Genomic DNA, 27,899 nt, shown 5'->3' on the forward strand with positions numbered 1-27,899 from the left:
ACAGTGGATTCCATTTAATTGTGCCATTGGTTAGTTTGGGAGCAATCGCTAATTTGGTACAATTTTTAAAGAACGAAAATGAATCGAGAAAATTGCAAGGCTTATCAAGTGATGATCAAATGCATCTGATCCATTTCCGATACCTCCCTCCCCTTTCTCAGTGTCTCTATCTCTGGAGACAGCTTATCTATTGGTGTCTGTTATAAACCCATGGACTCTTTCAGCTATCTGGACTTTATCTCTTTTCACACTGTTACTTGCAAAGATGCCATCTCCTTGTCTCAATACCAACGTTTCCACTGCATCTGCTCTCAGGATGAGGCTTTTCATTCCAGAATGAAGGAGATGTCCTCCTTTTTCAAAGAAAAGGACATCCCTTTCTCCACCATCAATGCTGCCCTCAACCGCATCGCTTTCATTTCACACGCATCAGCTCTCACCCTATCCTCCTGCCACCCTACCAGGGATAGGGTTCCCCTTGTCCTCACCTACCACCCCAACGGCCTCCGTGTCCAACACATAATTCTCTGGAACCTCCGCCACCTCCAACAGGATCCCACCACGAAGCAACTCCCCAACCGCCCCACTTTCTGCTTTCCACAGGGATCACTCCCTTGTCCATTCATCCCTTCCCACCAATCTCCTCAGGGCAGTTATCCTTGCAAGTGGAACAAGTGCTACACCACCTCCTTTGCTACCTTTCAGGGCTGCAAACAGTCCTTCCAGGTGAGGCAGTACTTCACCTGTGAGTCTGTTGGGGGTCATATACTGTATCCGGTGCTCCAGGTGTGGCACTCCTGTATATCAGTGAGACCCCACCTAGGTTGGGAGACTGCTTCGCTGAGCACCTATGCTCTGTCCACCAGAAGAAGTGAGATCTCCCAGTGGCCACCCATTTTAAATACACTTTCCATTCCCATTCCGATATATCAATCCACGACCTTCTCTACTGTTGCAGTGAGGTCGCACTCAGGTTGTGGTAGGTTATAGGTGTAAACCAGGAGACGGGGAAGGGTGAAATAAAGAGCAGGGACGTACTGAAATGGGTGGCCACCAGGGGATCCTTTTTTTTTCTGGCAGATAGAACGTAGGTGCTTGGTGAAGATGTCTCTCAATTTACATCAGGTCTCACTGATATACAGGAGGCCACACTGGGAGCACTGGATACAGTAGATGATCCAAATGGACTCACAGGTGAAGTGTTGCCTCACCTGGAAGGACTGTTTAGGGTTCATCGCAAAGCACGTCTCCGTCCCCGTCCCCCCCAAACTTTCCGCTTTCCGCAGGGATCACACTCTACGTGACTCATTTGTTCTTTCCCACTGATCTCCCTCCTGATATTCATCCTTGCGAATGGAACAAGAGACATAGCTGCCCCTACTCTTCCTCTCTCACTACCGTTCAGAGCCCAAACAGTCCTTGCAGGTGAGGTGACACTTCCCGTTAACTACAGTCTGCCAACATGAGAAAGGTTTGTTAATACCCGTTCTTACAGTTCTGTACCCAATTCTTAATGCACATCATTGTTATCCCAAATCTATGCTCTGACCTCATTGATCAGTCCGATTGTGGTCATGATGCAGGGATTTGACCCAAAATTTCAATAATTTCTTTCCTTCCCTGCTTGACCCATTTGGTGCTTCCAGCAGATTGTTTTATCACTCCAGATTCCAACGTCTACTGTCCTTGTCTTTCTCTATGTTGGACATTTAAGAATGCCTGTGAGGAAAGTTCAATACTTAATGTTTCCTTTGACATATTCTCAAAGAATTTCAGTAGATGAGCTAAACGTGATGATAAATCATGCTGACTGCTCCATTTTGTTCTCTTCAAGATGTTCTATTATTTATAATTATTTGAGCTTTTGTTGGATTTTGTTTTTCTCTCTCCACAGATGTTGCTTGATCTTGAATATTTCTAGTTTCTCCATTCTATTGTCAGATTTCCAGCATCTGCAATATGTTGCCTTTGATGTTATGAGTGTGTACGTTGTTTTTATTCTTTCCTACTGAAACTCTCACTTTGTGGGAAGTTGTGTAGGAGTAGAAGTGATTAGACTTGCTCTGATTTCTACTATGTCCTTTTTACTTCCAGGTTTTCTGGTACCAGTTAAATAGAACATACTGGGTACATTGGCACATGATTGAGATCATTGGGGATGGATCAAGTGGGCACGTGGAGAAGGAATCGCATGAGAAAGCTTCATCTCTTGCTGAAAATCTTAAACTTACGACAGGTAAATTTGAGCATATATAAGCACATGTTTGAGCAGTGTGTGTAAATCAGTCTTTTGAATGGTTGCACTACAGTTTTGAACTCAAAGTTTTGAGTTGAAACTACAGTTTGAGTCTGCAGGACTGATCTACAACTTGCAGATCAGTCCTGCAGAAATGTTTTAGCTTTCAGGAATTCCTCTCCCACCTGCAACTTTCTTGTATCCTAGTGGTTGTGGTTTTTCTTCTGTGGCAGGCCCCAAAGATAGATATCGCCCTAATGTAAGTGGCAAAGTGTTAATATTTTTCACATTTGCAAAGAAATGAGTACTGAATGAAACTGAATTCATTGTTGATGTGTTCTGACATGAGATGGTACTAAACTGGTGGCTGTTTAGTCAGAGAATAGCAAGAAAATGGAACTGATTGCACGTTGGTATATTCTTTTGAGAGGAGTATCAGGACTGGATAATGAAGTGACACTGGCTGAGTAATGCTGTGTGAGAAGCCATATCTGGATCAGGTTTACTATCACTGACATATGAAATGTATTTTTCTGTGATTGCAAACAGTGCAACACAAAAATGCCACAAATTGTAAAAAGAAACCAATTAAAAAAAATAAATAAGTAGTGCAAAAATACTGAGGAAGTGTCCGTGGGCTGGTTCATTGTTCAGAAATCTGATGGCAGAAGGGAAGAAACTCTTCCTGAAGTATTGTGTGTCTTCACCAGCTTTCTGATGGTAGTAATACGAGAGCATGTCCTGGGTGCGGGGTTCCTTAATGATGGATGTTTTCCTTTTGAGACATTGCCTATTGAAGATGTCCTCTATGTTTAGAAGTTTAGTGCCCATGATGGAGCCAGCTGAGTGTGCAACCTTCTGCATTCTTTTTCAATCCTGTGCAATCACCCCTCCATGCCAGATGTTGATGCAACCAGATTGCTCACCACTGTACATCTGTAGAAATTTGTTAGTATCCTCAGTGCCACACCAAATCTCTTGAAACTCCTAATGAAATATAGCAGCTGGTGTGTTTTTATAGTTGCCTCAATGTGTTGGGTTCAAGATAGATCTTCAGTGATGTTGACACCCAGGAACTTGAATTGCTCACCCTTTCCATTGCATATATTATTTATAATTCACAACCTTTTTACCATGCTGTAACATTCAATGTCGTTCAGTATCCAAGTATGACTGAATCCCATATATTTATTAAAATGAACATTCATTGTACCAACGTTTGTAAGTTGTGAATGTATGTATTGGTGCCATTAAAATAATTGAAAGCTGTTGCTGTATCTTTCAAAGATTACAGCATAGCAGCATTAACTGAAGTTGTGCTACTTCCTCACATAAGTTTGCTGAGGGTTTAATGAAATGAACAAAATAATCTTGTATACAAGATCTGCTATCTCCTCCCTTGATTATTCTCCTTAATTTCTTTCCGTACATTGCCATTCCTGGCATTTACACCCTTCTTTGTCCAGCTTGCAGCCTTTGATATGTTTAACCACAGGACTGTCTTTGTTTTCATTGTCGTCCGTACACAACACTCAAGTTCAAGTTCGGTTAACTACACATGTATAGCACTAAATGAAATGACGTTCCTCTGGACCAAGATGCACAGCACAGTGCATATAACTCACATACAACACAAAGTAATATTGCCCACAAATAAAAAAGTGCTTGTACATGAAACCCTGATTTCCCTGGGCTACGTATGTCTAGGGCAGGGGTCGGCAACCTTTTTGCCTCTGTGGGTCAGATCGCGTATTAGTGAGCAGACGGTGGGCTAGATAAATGCCATAAAAAACTTAGAATAGGGGAATTATCCATTTAAATACATCTAGTTATGATTTGTCTCAAATTAATGAATAACTCATGTTAGAAAATCATTTGTGCTTAACCAAGGATGCCAATTAGTAATCAAAGAACTCAGTTTAGATTTTCTGTCCCACCATTGCTGGTGCCCCATCAGTTGTGATGTCAATTAGCTTCGACACATTAAGTTTCATTTCTGACATCATTTTCAGCAAAGCTTCGAAAATGTCTGCTCCAGTAACCGTGTCCTTCATAGGAATTAATTGAATAAACTCTTCAAAAATTTGAAAAGTTGAGGTCACTCCTTGCACAAACACTGCAAGTTGAGCAGTGTCTCTCAAGTCTGCACTCTCATCAAGCACAATTGGAAAAAAAAATGCAATTCATTGCAGGCATCCCTTAAACAATGTTTGACATCTGCTGACATTTCTTTCAATTCGCCGTGTGGTCATTCTTGCTGACAGGCTGATAGATGCAAATAAAGATTTCTTTTCAGGACAAACAATATCCACCACTGCCAGTAAACATTCTTTGACAAACTCTCCATTTGTAAAAGGCTTCATCTTTTCTGTAATATGTTTTGAGACTTCGTAGCTGGCACGGGTACTTCCTTCATTTTCACTGCTTTTTCGGCACTCAGTGTCTACCTCCCTGCGTTTTGCATTCATTGCCATTGGAATTTTTTTCTTTGATTTTATTTCGAAACGCGAGTTATTCAACAAGTATTGTAGCACATGTAAATATCTGGATATTTAGCGTGATTTCTTGTTAAAACACAGTGACACTGTTTCTGTTTACAAATTTGAATGATCCCATCTGAAAACCTGCGCGTGCACGAAGAGTATCTCATACATATTAATAAAGTAGTCTGCCTTCCCGTCATTCGTATATGCCAGTGTTTGGTTTGGAACAAAACGGAACCTGGGGCCAGTGTAACAAGACGCCATGCATGTCCATCAGTGTGGTTGCGTGAAATACTCAGAATAAAGAAAAATCGCTTGCGGGCCAGATAAGCATAGTTTCTCAATATTTGTTCACGGGCTGGTCAAAATACCTTCATGGGCCGGTCAAAATACCTTCATGGGCCGGATCTGGCTCGCGGGCCGTAGGTTGCCTACCCCTGGTCTAGGGAATACACACTGCGCTCATGCCGAATCCGTGAGATTGGGACGGCTCTCCCACCCCAAATTCTTGTTTGTGTGAATTCTGTGTAATTTGTTACCCTGTTACAACTCGGCGCTGAGCAATAAGACAACATACTGCATATGGTTAAAGGAATAATATTTATGAATGTTAACTAAAGGGTTAGTAACAAAAAGAACAAAAAAAGGGCCATTATAATTAAACAGTCAAATGTGCACAAGTTGGAGCTCAATTAAAGTCATATTCACCGATCCTCAGTAGACCTTTGCTTGTTCCATCGAATCACAGTCACCCATGGGTCAAATCCTATGACCGGTTCTCTCCAGTGTCCTGTCCTCTCCCCTCCTCTCCCCCCAAACAAAGACTCCAGCTCACACCGGTGTCAGACACACACAAAAAAAACCCGCTCGCCTGAATGGATGGTTCACATTCCAAAGCCCCCATTATCTCTAATCATAATGCTTCTGAAGAAAGACCATTACGTTAACAGTGAAACCTTTACCAGGGTGTTACGTACAAATCAAATTAAAAAAAAAACACTACTGGCCATTCATATGTCATGAAACCATATGATGAGATTTTCACATGGTGGCAGGGAGGTCAGTAGTCTTACGGCTTGGGGAAGAAGCTGTTTGTCATCCATATAGTTCTTATCTTAAAACTACAGTACCTTCTGCCTGACGGTCAGGGGTCAAATAAATTGCTGGACAGATGGAAGGGATCATTGACAATGCTAAGGTTCCTGTGTACGATAAATGTCTCTAATGAGTGGAACTGAGACCACATTGATCCTCTGAACAGTTCTTGCAAACCTTCGTTGAGACTTGTGATCAGGCGCCTTGCAATTCCTTTTATCTGGTGTTGATGTAGCTGGTCAAGACAATCGATGGTGTTCCTGTAAAAATAGGTTAAAATGAGGTGGGGTTGAGCCTCACTCAGGAAGTGACCAAAAAGCTGTTGAGGGACCGAGCATGCATCCCTAGGGAGCATCAGTGCTCAGTGTGATGGCTCAAGTAATGTTTCTGCTAAAACAGACTGACTGTACAGTGGGGTTGCCTCAGCGAGGGTGTCTGGTGATTAAAGACCCGAAATACCTGAAAACCCCAGGTTATATTACTGATGTGTCCCAGTGCACAACTGGTTAATTAAGCCAAGTGGTGTTGGACTAGGTTAATGAAAGCAATGGGCCAGATTCAAGTGGCTTTGCAACCCTATCTGCCACAGCCCCACATACCTCCTGACTCTAAACTCCATAATCCTATCTCCCCCAGCCCCACATATACATCCCCCAATACCACCCTTAACCTGAATCCTATTGCCCCAGGTGCCCATACACACCAACTAACCTGGACCACACCCCAACTAAACCTGGCCATGCCCCCGACAAATGATCTAATTTGTGTAATGAAGAGCAAGATCCAATAAAGGCAATTTTTGGACTTGGTTAATGAAGACGTGGGCCAGATCTAAGTGGCAAGGTTGTGTGACACTGAGTTTCGAGTGACAATATCAAGATGTATGAGAAGGATGATTTTCCCACTGCCCGCACATGTAGCCTTTCTGTCAAGAGCCCAGAATCCAGTAACAGAGAGATGTGTTGGCACCCAGGGAGATCAGCTTCTTAGGGATGATCGTATTAAATGCGAAGCTGAAGTCAATAGACAGCATCCTGGGATATGAGGTACCATTTTCTAGGTGGGATAGTTCAGAGTGGAATTTAGAGACTATGGCATCATCAGTGGACCGATTTGAGCAATAAGTGAACTAGAAAGGGTTCAAGCAACACAGACAAAATGCTGGAGGAACTCAACAGCCAGGCAGCAACTATGGAAAAGCGTACTGTCGATGTTTTGGGCTGAGACCCTTCATCAGGACTGGAGAAAAAGGTTGAGTCAAAGTAAGGGGAGGGGAGGAAGAATCACAAGGTGATAAATGAAACTGGGAGGGGGCAGGGTGAAGAAAAGAGGTGGGAAGTTGATTGGGGAAAGAGGTACAGGGCTGGAGAAGGGGGAATCTGATAGGAGAGGACAGAAGGCCATGGAAGAAAGAAGAGGAGCACCGGAGGTGATGGGCAGGTGAGGAGGTAAGGTGAGAGAGGGGATTGGTGGGGGGAGGGGGGCATTGCTGGGGAAGTTTGAGAAATTGATGTTCATGCCATCAGATAGGAGGCTACCCATATGGAATATAAGGTGTTTCTCATCCAAGCTGAGTGTGGCCTCATTGTGACAGTAGAGGAGGCCATGGACTGATATGTTGGTATGGGAATGGGAAGTGGAATTAAAATGTACAGCCACTGGGAGATTCTGCTTTTACTGGTGGATGGAGTGTAGGTGCTCAATAAAGCAGTCTCCCAACCTACGTCGGGTCTTTCTGACATACAGGAGTCCACACGGGGAGCACCGGATACAGTAGATGACTCCAACAGACTCACAGGTGAAGTGTTGCCTCACCCGGGAGGACTGTTTGGGGCCCTGAATGGTAGTGAGGGAGGAGGTGTAGGGGCAGGTGTGGCACTTGTTCTGCTTACAAGGCTAAGTGCCAGGAGTGAGATCAGCGGGGGAGAGTTAAATAGACACGGGAGTCACATAGGGAGCGATCCCAGTGGAAAGCAGAAAGTGGGGGGGGCGGGGGAAGGGTGGATAGATGTGCTTGGTGGGTGGGATCCCATTGGAGATGGCAGAAGTTCTGGAGAATTATGTGCTGGACGCAGATTCTGGCAGGGTGATAGGTGAGAGCGAGGAACCCTACCCCTGGTGGGTTGGCAGGAGTATGGGTTGAGGGCTAACATGTGCGAAATGGAAGAGATGACGGCAGCATTGATGGTGGAGGAAGAGAAGCTTCCTTCTTTGAAGAAGGAGGACATCTCTTGAGTTTTGGAATAAAAAGCTTCATCCTGAGAGCAGATGCAGTGGAGAAAGAGGAACTGAGAGAAGTGGATGGCATTTTTACAGTTAACTGTGTGGGAGAGGAGGGGAGGGAAGAGGTATAGTCGAGGTAGCTGTGAGAGCCAGTAGGTTTATAATAGACATCAGTAGATAAGCTATCTCCCGAGATAGAGAGAGATCGAGAAAGGGGAAGGAGGTGAATGAAATGGAGCAGTTAAATTTGATTGCAGGGTGGAAGTTGGATGCAAAGTTGATGAACTCCACATAGGTGCAGGAAGCAGCAGCAATGCAGTTGTTGATGTAACATATGAAAAGTTGAGAAGTGGTACCAATATAGGCTTGGAACATAGACTGTTCCACGTAGCTGACAAAAAGTCGGGTGTAGCTGGGACGCATGCAAAACGTGTAACCAATACTATGACTCCTCATCTTTTTTTTTCTCCAGTTCTGATGAAGGATGTCGGCATGAAATGTCATAGAAAACATAGAAAATAGGTGCAGGAGTAGGCCATTCGGCCCTTCGAGCCTGCACCGCCACTTATTATGATCATGGCTGATCATCCAACTCAGAACCCTGCACCAGCCTTCCCTCCATACCCTCTGACCCCCCTAGCCACAAGGGCCATATCTAACTCCCTCTTAAATATAGCCAATGAACTGGCCTCAACTGTTTCCTGTGGCAGAGAATTCCACAGATTCACCACTCTCTGTGTGAAGAAGTTTACTACTAGAAGTCGACTACTCTTTTCCTTGGTTTTTGCTGGCCTGCTGAGTTCCTCCAGTATTTTGTATGTGTGGCTTGGATTTTCAGCATTTGCAGATTTTCTCTTGTTTGTGATTGGAAAGGGTCCAATGTAGCAAGAAGGTGGGTTTTAATGGAATCTATAACCAGCTGCTTAAGGCACTCCATTGTCGTTGAGGTCATTGCCACTGGGTAGACATTGAGGCAGGGTACTGTTCCCCTCTTGGGCACGAGGACAAAGGTGGCCACCTTGAAGTCTGAGGAGACAGTGGACTGTTCCAGAGAGAAGTTGAAGATGTCTGTTAGAACCTTAGTTATCAGGCCCTACAGCTTTACATGGGTTGACCTTGGCTTGGGTCTTCCTCGGATCAGCTGCGGCCAGATGGGGTGGGGGAGGTGGAGTGGAGAAGGCAGTTCTTTCTCGTTGGCACTTAATTACATGCATCAAACTGAGTGTAAAAGACATTCGGCCTATCAGGAAGAGAAGTGGAGAAGTGTCACTGTTGTTACCACACACGATGTACTTTATTTGTTGAGTTACAGCATGGAATAGGGCCCTTCTGGCCTTTCGAGCCACATTGCCCAGCAGTCCCCCAGTTTAATCTGAGCCAAATCCTGGGACAATTTACAATGATCAATTAACCTACCAACTGGTACGTCTTTGGACTGTGGGAGAAACCCACGCAGTCATAGGAGGAATGTACAAACTTCTTACAGGCAGTGGCAGTAATTGAACCCAGGTGATTGGTACTGTAAAACATTGTGCTAACTACTACACTACTGTGCTACTCCAGTCTCGTAGTCTGTTATGGACTGAATTCTCTTCCATACCTCATATCTGGTGTCACAGAAATGGCTGTATATTCTCTGTGTATAATCCCACTTTGCCTTCCTGATGGTATTGGAAAAGCACAGCTCTTACTGACCTGAGAGCGGTCTTATCCCCCAATTTGAAGGCAGCATCCTGATCTCTCAGCTGTACCTGGACCTCTGCTGTCAGCCATGGCTTTTGTTTTATAACGATGATGTCCTCAGTGCACTTCTCTATGTAGCCAGTCACAGATCTTGCATATTCATCGATGTTAGTATGATGGTTGTAAGTAGTCACCTCCGGGAACATGTTCCAGTCCGTGTTCTCAGAACTTGTCTGCACAATGGGAGATCATGGATTGAGTTGGAGACTGTTCCTTGTGGACTTCACAGATCAGATTTAAAAAGAGCTGTGGCCTTTCAGAACCTTTTGGTGAGCTGTAATCATAACAATCTCTTCAGCATTTGGAAGTACCAACAAAAAGAACAGGGGTGTAAGCAGAGTGTACGGTGTTAAAGTGGTCAGGCTTTGGCTCAACAGCTTTAGGCGAGAACAGTCAGTCGCAGGCTTGAACTTAAGCTTGGGAAGTGAGAGGTATAAAAAGTGTAATGCTCCTCCTGTGAGATTAAGGATTTCAGCGTACCCGATAAGTGCATCCGAGAGCAGCTCTTGACCAACAGGGTCAAGGAGCTGGAGCTTCTATGTACTCAGGACCATCTGGGTGGCTGAAAACTTCATAGATGAGACTTTTACTGAGGTGGTCACACCCGAAGTGCAGGCTTCAGGTAGTAGATGGGTGACCACAAGAGAAGTAAGGGAGAAAGCAGTCAGTGCAGAGTTCCCCTGTAGCTCTTCCCCTCAGCAACAAGTATACCCCTTTTGATACTGGTGGGGTGAGGGATGCTCTATAGAACATGGAATAGTACAGTACAGCACAGTACAGGCCCTTCGGCCCATAATGTTGTGCCGACCCTCAAACCCTGCCTCCCCTATAAGCCCCCACCTTAAATTCCTCCATATACCTGTCTAGTAGTCTCTTAAACTTCACTAGCGTATCTACCTCCACCAGTGACTCAGGCAGTGCATTCCACGCACCAACCACTCTCTGAGTAAAAAAACTTCCTCTAATATCCCCCTTGAACTTCCCACCCCTTACCTTAAAGCCATGTCCTCTTGTATTGGGCAGTGGTGCCCTGGGGAAGAGGCGCTGGCTATCCACTCTATCTATTCCTCTTATTATCTTGTACATCTCTATCATGTCTCCTCTCATCCTCCTTCTCTCCAAAGAGTAAAGCCCTAGCTCCCTTAATCTTTGATCATAATGCATACTTTCTAAACCAGGCAGCATCCTGGTAAATCTCCTCTGTACCCTTTCCAATGCTTCCACATCCTTCCTATAGTGAGGTGACCAGAACTGGACCCAGTACTCCAAGTGTGGCCTAACCAGAGTTTTATAGAGCTGCATCATTACATCGCGACTCTTAAACTCTATCCCTCGACTTAGGAAAGCTAACACCCCATGAGCTTTCTTAACTACCCTATCCACCTGTGAGGCAACTTTCAGGGATCTGTGGACATGTACCCTGAGATCCCTCTGCTCCTCCACACTACCAAGTATCCTGCCATTTACTTTGTACTCTGCCTTGGAATTTGTCCTTCCAAAGTGTACCACCTCACACTTCTCCCGGTTGAACTCCATCTGCCACTTCTCAGCCCACTTCTGCATCCTATCAATGTCTCTCTGCAATCTTTGACAATCCTCTGCACTATCCACAACACCACCAACCTTTGTGTCGTCTGCAAACTTGCCAACCCACCCTTCTACCCCCACATCCAGGTCGTTAATAAAAATCATGAAAAGTAGAGGTCCCAGAACTGATCCTTGTGGGACACCACTAGTCACAACCCTCCAATCTGAATGTACTCCTTCCACCACAACCCTCTGCCTTCGGCAGGCAAGCCAATTCTGAATCCACCTGGCCAAACTTCCCTGGATCCCATGTCTTCTAACTTTCTGAATAAGCCTACCGTGTGGAACCTTGTCAAATGCCTTGCCAAATGACCAGGCATATAGATCACATCCACTGCACTACCCTCATCTATATGCCTGGTCACCTCCTCAAAGAACTCTGTCAGGCTTGTTAGACACGATCTGCCCTTCACAAAGCCGTGCTGACTGTCCCTGATCAGAACGTGATTCTCTAAATGCCTATAGATCCTATCTCTAAGAATCTTTTCCAACAGCTTTCCCACCACAGACGTAAGGCTCACTGGTCTATAATTACCCGGACTATCCCTACTACCTTTTTTGAACAAGGGGACAACATTGGCCTCCCTCCAATCCTCCGGTACCATTCCCGTGGACAACGAGGACATAAAGATCCTAGCCAGAGGCTCAGCAATCTCTTCCCTCGTCTCGTGGAGCAGCCTGGGGAATATTCCATCTGGCCCCAGGTCCTTATCCATCGTAATGTATTTTAACAACTCCAACTCCTCCTCTCCCTTAATATCAACATGCAGCAGCCATGCCAGTGGTACTGTGGCCAGACTGAGGCTCAGCAGGGAAGGGTAAGGTCAGGCAGAGTGATAGTGAAAAGACTCAATAGTTAGGGGCACGGACAGGAGAACCTGTGGTCGTGAAAGAAATGCCAAGCTTGTGTGTTTTCTCTCAGATGCTAGGGTCCAAGATGTCTCAGAGCAGCTGCAGAAGATTCTCAAGGGAGAGGATGTACATTGGCACCAATGACATTGGTAGGAAGGGAGAAGAGGCTACGTGTAGTGGGTACAGGGAATCGGGGAAGAGGCTGAAGAGCAGGACCTCCAAAGTAGTAATCTAGGTTACTCCCAGTATCACATGCGAATCAGGTTTCAATAGGATGATACTACAGATGATTGACTGAATGAAGAACATGTGCATGGGGCAGGGTTTCAGATTTCTGGATCATTAGAATCTCTTCTGACAAAACTATGACCTGTACAAAAATGACAGGTTACACCTCAACCTGAGGGGGACCAATATCCTTCTGGACAGATTTGCTAGAGCTGATGGGGAGGGTTTAAACTTATTTGGTAGTGAGTTAGAAACCAGAGTGATAAGGCTGAGGATGGGGCATTTGGTATACAAATTGATATGTAGTTAGATTGTGAAGAAGGACAGGCAGATATTAGGGCAAAATTGTAGTTAGTGTGAGGAGTTGAAATGTAACATGGGGGTAAAATCAAATACAGGACTGAAGGTGTTACATTTTAAATGCATGCAGTATATAGAACATAGAAACCTACAGCACATTACAGGCCCTTCGGCCCACAATGTGGTGCCAACCATGTCGCCCTTCGACCACAATGTTGTACTCTAGAAACTGCCTAGAATTTCCCTACTGCATAGCCCTCTAGTTTTCTAAGCTCCATTTACCTATCTAAGAATCTCTTAAAAGACCCTGTTGTATCCACCTCCACCACCATCGCCGGCAGTGCATTCCATGCGCCCAACATTCTGTGTGGAAAAAATTACCCCTGACATCCCCGCTGTACCTACTTCCAAGCACCTTAAAATTATGTCTCCTCGTGTTAGCTATTTCGGCCCTGGGAAAAAGCCTCTGGCTATCTGCACAATCAATGTCCCTTATCTTATACACCTCTGTCAGGTCACCTCTCATCCTGTGTCGCTCTAAGGAGAAAAGGCCAAGTATCACTCAACCTATTCTCATAAGGCACGGTCTCCAATCCAGGCAACATCCTTGTAAACCTCTTCTGCACTCTCTCTGTAGTATCCACATCTTTCCTGTAGTGAGGTGACTAGAACTGAACACACCACTCCATGTGGGGTCTATTCAAGGTCTTATGTAAATGTAACATTACCTCACGGCTCTTGAACCCAATCCCACGGTTCATGAATGCCAACAAACCATATGCCTTCTTAACAACACTGTCAACCTGCACAGCAGCTTTTGAGTGTCCTATGGACATGGACCCCAAGATCTCTATGATCCTTCACCCTGCCAAGTGTCTTACCATTATTATTATATTCTGCCTTCAAATTTGAACCAAAATGAGCCACTTCGCACTTATCTGTGTTGAACTCCATCTGTCACTTCTCAGCCCAGTTCTGCAACCTATCAATGTCTCCCTGTAATCTCTGACACTCCTCCAGACCATCCACAACACCCTTCACCTTTGTGTCATCAGCAAACTTACTTACCCACCCATCTACTTCATCCGGATCATTTATAAAAATCTCTGTGGAACACCATTGGTCACTGACCTCCATGCAGTATATGAACCACCTACAACCACCCTTTGCCTTCTCTGTGCAAGTCATTTCTGGATCCACAAAGCAATGTCTCCTTGGATCCCATGCCTGCTTACTTTCTGAATAAGTCTTGCATGGGGAACCTTATCAAATGCCTTACTGAAACTCATACACATTAAATCCACTGCTCTACCTTCATCAATGTGTTTTGTTACATCCTCAAAGAATTCAATCAGGCGCGTAAGGTAAGACTTGCCCTTGATAAAGCCATGCTGACTATCCTGAATCAAATAGTGTCTCTTCAAATGCCATAAATCCTGCCTCTCAGGATCTTCTTCAACAATTTGCCAACCACTGAAGTAAGGCTCATTGTTCTATAAATTTTCTGGGTATCTCTACCCCCTTTGTTGAACAAGGGAGCAACATTTGCAACTCTCTAATTCTCCCGTCCCTATTAATAATGTAAAGATCATTGCCAGAGGCCCAGCAATCTCCTCTCTCGTTTCCCACAGTAGCCTGGGGTATATCTTGTCTGGTCCTGTCAACTTATCTAACTTCATGCTTTTCAAAAGCTCCAGCACATTCTCTTTCTTAATGTCTCTGTGCTTAAGTGTTTCAGTCTGCTGTAAGTCATCCTCACAATTACCAGGGTCCTTTTCCCTGGTGAAAACTGAAGCAAGGTATTCATTAAGTACCTTAGCTACCTCCTCCAACTCCATGTACACGTTTCCACTGTCACACCTGATCGAACCTATTCTCACATGGCTCATCCTCTTTGCTCTTCACATACTTGTAGAATGCCTTGGGGTTTTCCGTAATCCTGCTCGCCAAGGTCTACTCATGGCCCGTTCCAGCTCTCCTTATTTCAATCTTAAGCTTCTTCCTGGCAACCCTGTAATTTTCTCGAGCTCTAACAGTACCTAGTTTCTTGAACCTTTTGTAAGCTTTTCTTTTCTTCTTAACTAGATCTTCGACATCCTTTGTACGCCATGGTTCTTTTACCCAACCTTCCTTTCCCTGCCTCAATGGAACATACCTATGCAGAACGCCATGCAAATGTTCCCTGAAAATTTGCAACATTCTGCCGTGCATTGCCCTCAGAACATCTGCTCCCAATTTATGATCCCAAGTTCCTGCCTAATAGCATCATATTTCCCCCTACCCCAATTCAATGTTTTCCCAAATTGTCTGCTCCTGTCCCTATCCAGTGCTGTGGTAAAGGAGATAGAGTTGTGATCACTACCTCCAAAAGGCTCTCCCACTGAGAGATCTGAGACCTGACCAGGTTCATTTCCCAATACCAGATCAAGTACTGCCTCTCCTCTTGTAGGCTTATCTACATGTTGTTTGAGAAAACCTGAGCACTTTGTATGGAATAAAGTGGACGATCTTGTAGTGCAGTTAGAGATTTGCAGATTTGACATTATGGGCGTCACTGGGTTGTGGCTGAAAGGTGATTACAGCTGAGAGCTTAAATCCAAAGATACACATTATATTGAAAGGACAGGCAGGTAGGCAGAGGGAGCGGGGTGGCTCTGTTGGTAAAAAATTGAAATCAAATTCTTAGAGGTGACATAGGATTGGAAGGCATAGAATCCTTGTGGTTAGAGTTAACAAAGTGCAAGAGTAAAAAGACCCTGATGTGAATTATATGCAGGCCTCTGAACAGTAGCCAAGACATGGAACTTCAATTACAACACGAAATAGAAAGGACACATACTAAGGATAATGATAATCACGGGGGATTTCAATATGCAGGCACATTGGTTCATCAGGGTTGATCTGGATCCCAAGAAAGGGAATTTGTAGAATGCATATGAGATGACTTTTTAGAGCAGCTTGTGGTTGAGCCTACTTGGGGAAAGACAATTCTGGATGGGGTGTTGTATAATGAATCAGATTTGATTAGGGGGCTTAAGGTAAAAGAACTTTAGATCACACTATGATCGAATTCACTCTGCAGATTAAGAAGGAAAAGATGGTTAGATGTATCAGTATTACAGTGGAGTAAAAGGAATTACAGAGGTATGAGAGAGGAGCTGGCCAAAATTGATTAGAAATGGACACTAGCAGTCAAAGAGTCCCTGATAATTGCTTCTTTTCTTATACTACTATCTTCTGTGTCATCCAAGGATCTATCCTTGACTCTCTGTTATTTAGCAATTAGATGCTGCCTCTTGGCATTATTCAAAAACAAAGCATCCATTTCCATGTGCAGGAGAACGCACAGCTTTACTTAAACTCTTTTCATTCCCTCCACCAACTCTGTTTTCTATTTTTGTTGATATGTATACTGGATACTTAGAAATTTCCTCTAAATTAATATTGGAGGATTGAAATGATTATTTTTAGTCTTACCCCAAATCCTGTCACTCATCCTGGCTATAGCCTAAAGTCAAACCTGATTATTCACAACTGACTTGTTATTGGCCTGAGACTTAATGAAGATTTGAAATTTTGATTTATGCTATTTCAAAACCACCTTTTTCTGCTTTTATCACAAAGCACATCAGCTCTGGCTTGTGTCTCTGGCTGAAATTTCTATCTGTGCCTTAGCTGACTTCGGCCAAGAATATTCCTAGCCATCTGTTTTCATTCTACCTTGTGAACTTGGTGCTAATTAGGATATGTATAAGCAAATCCTATTTTAAAAACAGAGAATCTGCAGATGCTGGAAATCCAAGTAACACACAAAATGCTGCAGGAACTCAGCAGGCCAGGCAGCATCTATGGAAAAAGTACAGTCGACGTTTCAGGCTGAAACCCTTTGGCAGGACTGGAGGTGAAAAAGATGAGTAGTTTTAAAAGATATGGGAGGGGAGAGAGAAACATAAGGTGATAGGTGAAACCCTCCAACCTTTTGTGTGTCTTGCTGTAGTTCTGTTTAACATTACTTCTGTGTGCAATGGCCTATACTGGCATTATCGTACCAAACACCATTGAAGCAGTATTGGATTGTCTGTGTACCTTTAGATAGTTATTTAAACCATGCTGTGAAGTTGCAGTATGACTTTTGAAATGTTAGATGTTGAGCAATACCTTAATGCCTGTAAATCTATATCAATTAGAGAAGAGTACATGGTGCTTCATGTAATTGTCTGGCTTTCAGATTTGACGTTCTGAAAGTCGAGAAAAGTTTTGTGGTCTTAAAGTGGGGCAAATCTGCCTCCATTAAACTTTTAGGAACCTGTGAAAACCAAATATATATATGTAATACATTACTGTATTATAATTAATTACTACGTTTGCCTGCCTAACTGACCGTAATTATTGGTTGTGAAACCCCTGTAGATGTCTGGAAGATTAAGGGCACATCCTAAAAGAAAGAGTACTTTATTTTTTCACTTGATTCAAAATTTGGTTGTGGTTTTAATGTTTAAACTGGTGTTTCATTGAATTTTCTTATAAATTATTCTTGAACTTTGCTTAACATAGTTCTACCTATCTAGCAGTTTCACTTTTTGTGGATTCCTCAGTGCGTGAACTTTTTGTGTAGTGAACAGTTTTGACTGAAGCATTGCAAATAATTTAGTTTATGCTAGAACAAAGAACATGATCTTAAAAAAATCTGGCACATCCCCAAGGATTTTTTGAAAAAGTGAATTATTATTTTTCTATTGAAATGTGATTAATTTTCTTCTACGATGACAGCATATTACATGACATGTTTGTATTTTAGTTGCTCAGACATTTTTCCATAAGCCACCTGGTGGCTTATACTCTCTTCCTTATCTGTCGGAGAGCATTCCTGAAGATTCCTCAATCCTCAGACGCTCAGAATGGTGGGAAGTACTTTTCTTCATCAAGAAGTTGGAGCCAAAACAGCAACAGGAGGCTGTCGAAATCATCAGACAGAGTCTAGAAGATCAGGTTAGTGAGCGAGTAGATTGTACTCATGGGGTTAAACTATATATTAATTCTTCTCGAGCAGCCGTCCCCAACCACCAGGCCGCGGACTGGTACCGGGCCGCAAAGCATGTGTTACCAGGCCATGAGGAAACGATATGAGTCAGCTGCACCTTTCCTCATTCCCTGTCACGCACTGTTGAACTTGAACATAGGATTGCCAACTGTCCCGTATTTGCCGGGACATCCCGTATATCGGGCTAAATTGGTTTGTCCCGTATTTCCCCCGCTAAGGTAGAGCATGCCTATGAAAGCTTTCGTACCGAAATGGCGTGAAGCGAAGAAGCAATTACCATTAATTTATATGGGAAAAATTATTGAGCGTTCCCAGACCCAAAAAAACCCTACCAAATCATACCAAATAACACATAAAACCTAAAATAATTCTAACATATAGTAAAACCAGGAATGATATAAATACACAGCCTATATAAAGTAGAAATAATGTATGTACAGTACAGTCGGGAAGATGAAGGCAAAACCGATTTGTGGGGGGGGGAATCACTACACGCATGCGTGCATCACATGCGCACGTCACGCATGTGCACACAGGTGCCCGCGCAAAGCTTCATGGTAGTCTTTTCCCAGGGTAACGTGTCCCGCGATTTGACTGCTACTTTTGGCCCTTATTTGGGAGTGAGAAAGTTGGCAACCCTAACTGTAAAAGACATGTTGAGGTGAGTTTAACCCTACTTGAACACCCACCCCGGTTGGCCAGACCGCAAGAATATTGTCAATATTAAGCCAATCCGCAGTGCAAAAAAATGTTGGGGACCCCAGTTCTAGAGTGTACCCCTCCTCCTGATCTTTAAAATGACGTGAAAAGTTTAATTTGACTATTGAAGCATCTCTGCTCCCAAAAGATGAATCTCAGACAGACCTAGTCTTGCAGTGTTTTTGTTTTATGATGAGGGGAAATGAAATTTCTGGGTGCATGAGAAGTTGGACATATGGGCACTCATCTGAAATTACTCATCATCTTTGGGGTGTCTTGTGCCTAACCTTTGCTGTTATAGCAGTTGTTTGTTGTCACAACTTATTTGGTGTGTTTATGGTCAGTGTGATTTTATTTTCACATTGATAGGTCCTCTGGTCTTTATTGAATTAACTTGAAGTAATCTGGATTTGATTTCATGTTATTTAATATTTTATAATTGATTTAATACATTATGACCTAAATGTTTCACTATTTTCTATTTTTTTTTCTCACTGGCAGATTTTGATTTTCAGGCTATGGCGATCCTCTTAATTTTATGGCTTTGATTTTCTCCCCTTTGGTCTACGTTCAATTCCACCATTATTTTCTGACCCTGATTCTTTAGTAAATGAGTTTTTGCAGTCTGTTTTACTGGATATTTCACTAAGTCTTATCCGGTTTTCACTCATTCTTTAAATGTAAAAGATTGGTAGCAACATGTGTTCTGAAATGAGGTTTTTGTGTATTGTCAAGTTCTCTCTGACTTTCCCTCTTTCTCACTATCCACTTTTTAAAGGAAAATTATTCACTTGAGACTAGTTGTTGCAAACTATCAGAATGGCTTTCTCTGGCTAAGTGGTTAACTATAGATGTAGTTCAAAGTAATGAAATAAACAATAATCTAAATAGTTAAAATGTTGGTGAGATGGTGAACAATGATAGGAAATATAATTAATCTTGTCATAAAAAGATATCTATATAAAATAACAAATGCTAATAATCTTGACAACCCCATTTAATTTCTTCACAGATTTCAGTAATGGATGAGAGTGTATTGATTCAATTGACTGTACCTGTGGAACTAGCACAGAAACTGCTTCATTTTTTGAATCCATATTGTCCAGCGCCCTATCGTAATGACCTGGAGAGCTCTCACGTTTATACCAAACATTATTTGAAGAGAAAAGTGCTGGATCAGGACCAGCTCTCTGGTACATTAACAAGTGTCGAGTATGGATCCCAACCTGCCATGGGCTCATCGTCTGCATTATCCGCTTCTCAGTCAAAGAAAGCCAAGAAAGAAGTACCTCCAGAATTGACAAACACTGCACCCACTTCAAGCAAAATCAGTGCTGGGCAGCAGGCAGAGATGGGCAGAATGGAAGAATTGGAATTACCAGATGATCTTGATGAGAAGCTCGAAGGTAAGTGTATCCATTGTAAATAGGGGGTAAACATCACGTTTTCTCTCTCAATCACAGCAGTGGCTGACGTAGTCCACTAGCCTGAATTGTGGTCTTGGTTCTGGAAAAATTGAGCAACAAATTGTGACAGACTATTGACTGTGATTCAATCGGGTGGTATAGGAGCAAATTGAAAGCCACACTGAGTTGGTGTTCAAGACAGCAGGCAATTTATTAAAAACTGGTATGCACCAGGACACCAGTCAAAGCTGATCTATCGGAATACGAGTTAGGTACAGCTTTTACATTCTCAGTTGATGAGATTACCAGTAAAACTATTTTGATAAGAGAATGGTGGTTACAGGAAGACTTAATTAACTAACAGGTTAGTTCTTGATTGCAGAATAAAATGATTATCAACCGGTCTTAACAGCTAATCCAATTTCCTATTACATTGGGTACATGCTATAATTAATTAAATTCCTGAAACTTGGGTGTTGTCACTGCTACTTTCCTTGTCTTTATTGAGGTCCTACAAGGTGAATTTAGGGAGTTAGGAGATAAACTAAAAAGTAGGACCACAAAGGTAATAATCTCTGGATAACTACCAGTGCCACGTGCTAGTCAGAGTAGAAATAGGAGGATATTTCAGATGAATACGTGGCTTGAAAAATGGTGCAAGGGAGAGGGATTCAAATTTCTGGGGCATTGGAACCAGTTCTGGAGGAGGTGGGACCAGTACAAACAGGACGGTTTGCATCTGGGCTGGACTGGAACCAATGTCCTAGGGGGAAGCGTTTGCTAATGTTGTTCAGGAGGATTTAAACTAATGTGGCAGGGGGATGGGAACAAGTGCAGAGAGACAGAGGGGTGTAAAATGAGGGTAGAAGCAAAAAGTAGTAAGGTGAAAAGTAAAAGTGGCAGGCTGGCAAATCCAGGGCAAAAATCAAAAAGGGCCACTTTTCAAGATAATTGTATAAGGGCTAAGAGTTTTGTAAAAGCAAGCCTGCAGGCTTTGTGTGTCAATGCAAGGAGCATTCATAACAAGGTGGATGAATTGAATGTGCAGATAGTTATTAATGAATATGATATAGTTGGGATCACAGAGACATGGCTCCAGGGTGACCAAGGATGGGAGCTGGACATTCAGGGAGATTCAATATTCAGGAGGGATAGACATGAAAGAAAAGGAGGTGGGGTGGCATTGCTAGTTAGAGAGGAGATTAACACAATAGAAAGGAAGGACATTAGCCAGGAGGATGTGGAATCGATATGGGTAGAGCTGCATAACACTAAGGGGCAGAAAACGCTGCTGGGAGTTGTGTACAGGCCACCTAACAGTAGTAGTGAGGTTGGAGATGGCATTAAGCAGGAAATTAGAAATGTGTGCAATAAAGGAACAGCAGTTATAATGGGTGACTTCAATCTACATATAGATTGGGTGAACTAAATTGATAAGGGTGCTGAGGAAGAGGATTTCTGGAATGTATGCGGGATAGTTTTCTGAAGCAACATGTCGAGGAACCAACTAGGGAGCAGGCCATTCTGGACTGGGTATTGAGCAATGAGGAAGAGTTAGTTAGCAATCTTGTCGTGTGAGGCCCCTTGGGTAAGAGTGACCATAATATGCTGGAATTCTTCATTAAGATGGAGAGTGATATAGTTAATTCAGAAACAAAGGTTCTGAACTTAAAGAAGGGTAACTTTGAAGGAATGAGACGTGAATTAGCTAAGATAGATTGGCAAATGATACTTAAAGGGTTGACGGTAGATATGCAATGGCAAGCATTTAAAGGTTGCATGGATGAACTACAACAGTTGTTCATCCCAGTTTGGCAAAAGAATAAACCAGGGAAGGTAGTGCACCTGTGGCTGACAAGGAAAATTAGGGATAGTATCAATTCCAAAGAAAAAACATACAAATTAGCCGGAAAAAGCGGCACACCTGAGGAGTAGGAGAAATTCAGAGTCCAGCAGAGGAGGACAAAGGACTTAATTAGGAAAGGGAAAAAAGATTATGAGAGAAAGCTGGCAGGGAACATAAAAATTGACTGTAAAAGCTTTATCGATATGTGAAAAGAAAAAGATTGGTTAAGACAAATGTATGTCCCTTACAGTCAGAAACAGATGAATTGATCATGGGGAACAAGGACATGGCAGACCAATTGAATAACTACTTTGGTTCTGTCTTCACTAAGGAGGACATAAATAATCTTCCGGAAATAGTAGGGGATCGAGGGTCTAGTGAGATGGAGGAACTGAGGGAAATACATGTTAGTAGGGAAGTGGTGTTAGGTAAATTGAAGGGATTGAAGGCAGGTAAATCCCCAGGGCCAGATGGTCTGCATCCCAGAGTGCTTAAGGAAGTAGCCCAAGAAATAGTGGATGTATTAGTGATAATTTTTCAAAACTCTTTAGATTCTGGATTAGTTCCTGAGGATTGGAGGGTGGCTAATGTAACCCCACTTTTTAAAAAACGAGGGAGAGAGAGACCGGGGAATTATAGACTGGTAAGCCTGACATCGGTGGTGGGGAAAATGCTAGAGTCAGTTATCAAAGATGTGATAACAGCACATTTGGAAAGCGGTGAAATGATCGGACAAAGTCAGCATGGATTTGTGAAAGGAAAATGATGCCTGACGAATCTCATAGAATTTTTTGAGGATGTAACTAGTAGAGTGGATAGGGGAGAACCAGTGGATGTGGTATATTTGGATTTTCAAAAGGCTTTTGACAAGGTCCCACACAGGAGATTAGTGTGCAAACTTAAAGCACACGGTATTGGGGGTATGGTATTGATGTGGATAGAGAATTGGTTGGCAGACAGGAAGCAAGGAGTGGGAATAAACGGGACCTTTTCAGAATGGCAGGCAGTGACTAGTGGGTACCGCAAGGCTCAGTGCTGGGACCCCAGATGTTTACAATATATATTAATGACTTAGACGAAGGAATTAAATGCAGCATCTCCAAGTTTGCGGATGACACGAAGCTGGGCGGCAGTGTTAGCTGTGAGGAGGATACTAAGAGGATGCAGGGTGACTTGGATAGGTTAGGTGAGTGGGCAAATTCATGGCAGATGCAATTTGATGTGGCTGAATGTGAGGTTATCCACTTTGGTGGCAAAAACAGGAAAACAGATTATTATCTGAATGGTGGCCGATTAGGAAAAGGGGAGGTGCAAAGAGACCTGGGTGTCACTGTACACCAGTCATTGTAAGTGGGCATGCAGGTACAGCAGGCGGTGAAAAAGGCGAATGGTATGCTGGCATTTATAGCAAGAGGATTCGAGTACAGAAGCAGGGAGGTACTACTGCAGTTGTACAAGGCCTTGGTGAGACCACACCTAGAGTATTGTGTGCAGTTTTGGTCCCCTAATCTGAGGAAAGACATTCTTGCTATAGAGGGGGTACAAAGAAGGTTCACCAGATTGATTCCTGGGATGACAGGACTTTCATATGATGAAAGACTGGATCAACTAGTATCTTCTAATACTCGCTGGAATTTAGAAGATTGAGGGGGGATCTTACTGAAACGTATAACATGCTAAAGGGATTGGACAGGCTAGATGCAGGAAGATTGTTCCCGATGTTGGGGAAGTCCAGAACGAGGGGTCACAGTTTGAGGATAAAGGGGAAGCCTTTTAGGACCGAGATGAGGAAGACCTTCTTCACACAGAGAGTGGTGAATCTGTGGAATTCTCTGCCACAGGAAACAGTTGAGGCCAGTTCATTGGCTATATTTAAGAGGGAGTTAGATATGGCCCTTGTGGCTGAAGGGATCAGGGGGTATGGAGAGAAGGCAGGTATAGGGTTCTGAGTTGGATGATCAGCCATGATCATACTGAATGGCGGTGCAGGCTCAAAGGGCCGAATGGCCTACTCACCTATTTTCTATGTTTCTATTCTCTCTATGTTGTCTGTGGTTCCCTGTGACAACATCAACACAATCTATATCCCTATTTCAAGTTATTAGCCTTCAATATTCTTTCTCCTGCAACAATGGATGGCAGGGAGTGATAAGCTGTTAGTTAATTTTGTGATTCATCATTCAGGTAGTGAAATATGGAGAGTTTTCAAACTAAAACATTTTTGTTTTATTAGTGTTCAACTGCCCCAAAGTGACTGGACGTAAGACAAATTTGGAGAAAATGGGGGATGTTATGGACATCATGAAGAAATCAAGTTGTGATATAAGTTTGCAAGTTGCAGGTTTTAAGTTCATCACTAAGATGTTGGAGGAGGATGGTTCACGAGAGAAGCTACCTCTGAAAGTGGATTCCAGTCTAAACCAAAGGGATAAGCTGATCAAGCTACTGGTGGAAGAACTAACCAATCTGTCCAAGGAGAAAACTTTGGTCGTCACGTGCTTGCAGCTACTGTACATTCTGATGCAACGATATGACTGGAGAGTATTGTTTGCAACAGAGGGGGGAATTAAGAGTATTCTGTCCTGCATGCAAGAACACAAGAATTCTCCACTCATCCAGCAAGCTGCTCTGGCAGTAAGTTAAACACTTAATTCATTTAAAAAAATTTTCCCTTTCCTCTCTTGAAGGATACTGACCCCCTGCAAATCCTCATCTAGGAAAATGGTGATTGATTTAAAATATAATATGAGCATGGCCTTCTAACGAAGCAGTGGTTTTCTCTCTCAGCCTATATACTAGTTTCATCAGAGTTGCTGCTTTGAATCAGCGGTCTGTCCTCCATAAATTTAAAAATCCACCCATGAAACAGCTGACTTTATTATATGCATTCAAAGTACAAAGTACTTTCACCAATAATTTTCAATTCTCTAAATCTGTAAAACTTGTACTTATGAAATGACATACTCTAAATTGTTTGGAATCTACCAACAGATCACGAGCATTCTTTATGTTGTTCATTTGGTACACTGTTGATTTACTGCAATCAAAAGCTGTTAAGTAATCTCTTTTGGGTTAACTAATGTTTCTATTGCATTGGCACTGGATGGGTTTGTTAGAGTGTTAGGAGTTCTGAAAAATAGGAATGGAAGCAGGCCAGGTTTTGCTTTCAAACCTGCTCCATTGTTTTTTATGATTATTGCTGATCTTCTACCTTGGTGCCATTTTCCAGCTCTATCTCCATAATCCTTATTTTTGTTGTCATTATTTTTTATGTGGAAAACCATAGGAGTGTATGATTTAGATAACTTCAAGGGATTTGTGATTTTTTTGGTGTTCTGCCTAAATGTAACAAAATATTCTAATATTAGTATTTGAAAACAAAATAGATAAATCTGAAATATGAAATATAAATGTACCTCTGCAATGTCTTCCTGAACTGTGGCCTCTTTCTTACCGTTGTTAACAAAGACCTTGAAGGCATTTCATTCATTTTTATTCACATTCACCCTCCCTCCTTTGTTAGAGAACAAGGACTGAACTTCCCTGGGTCCTCACCTTCATTCTCTGAGCCGCTGCATTCAACGGACCACTCTCTGCAATTTCCATCACCTCTAAGGCGAATCCACCACCAGACAACCACCACCAGTTTTATTTATTTTATTTTTATTTCAGAGATTCAACAAGGATTGTTCCCTTTGAAGTTCTTTGGCGCATTTTTCTGTTTCCTCCATCCACATTCCCTTTCCTTCCACACTTTTTTTTACAACTTAAGGCAATACAACACTTGTCCTTTCATCTCTTCCCTTTCCACAACCCAGAGACTTGAACAGTTTTTCCAGGTGAAGTAGCAATCCACTTGCCCTTCTTCCAATCTAGTGTACTGAATTCAATGTTCACAATATGGTCTCCTGTGCATCAGGGAAATCAGTGTGGATTAAATGACCATTTTATGCATTCAGTCTGCAAGGGGGATCTTGAGCTTCTCATTGCCTGCCACTTTAATTTTCCATTTTACTCCCAATTTGATCTGTGGACTTCTGTACTGTTAGCATGAGGCACAATGCAAGCTTGAGGCATGGGATCACACCTTCCATCTGCAATATTGCAGCCTTTTAGACTCAATACTGATTTCTAAAATTTAAAATAACTTGATTTCTCTGCTTATATCTGACTTTATTTCAGCTTATTTGATTTTCCTTTTTCTTTTCTTTCTGGGAGTGGAGAGCAGCCTAACCTGACAAGCATGTCTTTCCTTGCTGCATTTTGCAACTCCTGTATTAAGTTATTTATGTTCTTTTGTCTACATTCGCTGTCTCTCCAATTGTTTAAATCAGGGGTCCCCAACCTTTTTTGCACCGCGGACTGGTTTAATATTGACAATATTCTTGCGGACCGGCCAACGAAGATGTGGGGATGTTAATCACGACCGGAATATAGGTGATAAGTCACTTATAAGTGGCTAATACACTCAGTTTCGTTTCTAAAAGAGTTTATCTAATGAATTTAACATTGAACACAGCGCATACTTTCCTCGCATGGATATAGTGATAAGTCACTTATAAGCACTTGCTTCTGTCCCACTTGCCCACGTTTTTTCTGCTCAAAAAACTCAACGGGTTTGTCTTTAAGTGCAGGGTGCTTGGACTCAAGGTGCTGAAGCAGTTTTGAGGGCTTCATTGCCTCATTAGACAGCTTGTCTCCACATATCACACACAGGGGGCTTGGAACGTGCGAGTCACCGGTCGCAATAAAGCCACATTTTATGCACGACTCGTCGTATGTTCTGTTGAAGGAAGCTTTTGTTTTTTTTGCAGTCTTGGCCTCAGCTGTCTGTACTTTATCATCATCGTTAGGCCTTGTATGTCCCCTACCACTTCTTCCAAAAAAACTCTCAAGCAACATTTGTTTTTCACTCATCGAGTAATTGTAGGTTAATGACCGACTGATGACCTCGCGTGCGTTCAAGCTCAACAGTGGGCATGACAAGGAATGAGGAAAGGTGCAGCTGACTCATATCGCCAAATCATATCGTTTCCTCGCAGCCCGGTAGCACATGCTTTGTGGCCTGGTGGTTGGGGACCACTGGTTTAAATAATCTTGTTTACAATTTATCCTCGTGATCAATCTAGTTTTATGGTTTCATGAATGAGAGATTTAAGCTTTAAGATAAGGTTGGTGACATTGTGGTGGTCCTCTTTTGATCGAAGGTAGTTAAGAGACGATTTGATAGATGTGTATTGTCAGGTGGTCCAGCAATCAAGGGAATACCAGATTCAAAATGATGGCAAAAACTATGGTAGGGTGTGAGGATACAAAGTTGTTGCAACCTTGAATTTGCAAGTGGTAGGCCCAGAATCGATCAGGGTTTGCAACAAAATTAGCATAGGCTCTTAATGGAAAAATAATTAGCAGGGCTGTAGGAAGGGGACCAACTCAAAAAAAATCTACTGAGAGCTAGCATGGAGACAGTGGACCAAAAGGTTGTTCCAAATTGTTACATTTGTTTTATACAAGCTGCTGGAAATGTGTGTTGATTTAATATCTTTTTCAGAGCTTATCCCTTTAATAGATATTGATTTTTGCCACGTGTTTTATTTCAGATCTTTACTGGCTTAGTGAAAGTTGGCTTCATTGTAATGATGAGGGCTTAAAGTTCAGAATCTGTGGGAAAAATTCAAAATCAGTATTTAGATTTTTTTTTTCTCTGATAACATTTTCCAATACTTAAGGTGATTTTGTCTGTTGGCCTGCTATACCTAAATAAAGTAGCCACTGAGTGTACATTCATGGTCTTCTGCTGTAGCTTATACACTTCATGGTTTGACGTGTTATGCACTCAGCGATGCTCTACTGGACATCACTGTTGTAATGTGCGGTTGTTTGCATTACTGTTGTCTTCCTTTTAGCTTGGAACAGTCTTGCCATTCTTCTCTGATCTCTCCAATTAACAAGGAGCTTTTGCCCACAGAATTGCTGCCCTCTGGATGTTTTTTTTTTGTTTTTTGCACCATTCTTTTGTATAAAATAAAATAAAAAAAATACTAGATCAGTGTCTGACATACATCCAAACTGCCACATCTGGCACCAACAATTATTCTACGGTCAAAGGCATATGGATCTCAATTTTCTGTTGGTCTGAACAACAACTGAACCTTTTGAA

At 42.6% G+C, this 27,899-nt stretch overlaps 1 protein-coding gene across 5 annotated transcripts in view; it reads left to right on the plus strand.

Moving 5' to 3' along the window:
- LOC140191307 (cullin-9) overlaps window positions 1-27,899 on the plus strand; it is a 332,978-nt gene that overhangs the window by 84,954 nt on the left and 220,125 nt on the right. For all 5 annotated transcript variants that reach the window (XM_072248616.1, XM_072248607.1, XM_072248588.1 and 2 more), the window contains 4 exons: window positions 2,095-2,236; window positions 17,546-17,736; window positions 19,500-19,893; window positions 23,973-24,373. In XM_072248616.1, coding sequence (XP_072104717.1) covers window positions 2,095-2,236; window positions 17,546-17,736; window positions 19,500-19,893; window positions 23,973-24,373 — 1,128 coding nt within the window. The remainder of the gene's footprint in view (window positions 1-2,094; window positions 2,237-17,545; window positions 17,737-19,499; window positions 19,894-23,972; window positions 24,374-27,899) is intronic.

The sequence above is a fragment of the Mobula birostris genome, chromosome 2, assembly GCF_030028105.1.
Source record: "Mobula birostris isolate sMobBir1 chromosome 2, sMobBir1.hap1, whole genome shotgun sequence".
In the NCBI taxonomy this organism is placed as follows: Eukaryota; Metazoa; Chordata; class Chondrichthyes; order Myliobatiformes; family Myliobatidae; genus Mobula; species Mobula birostris.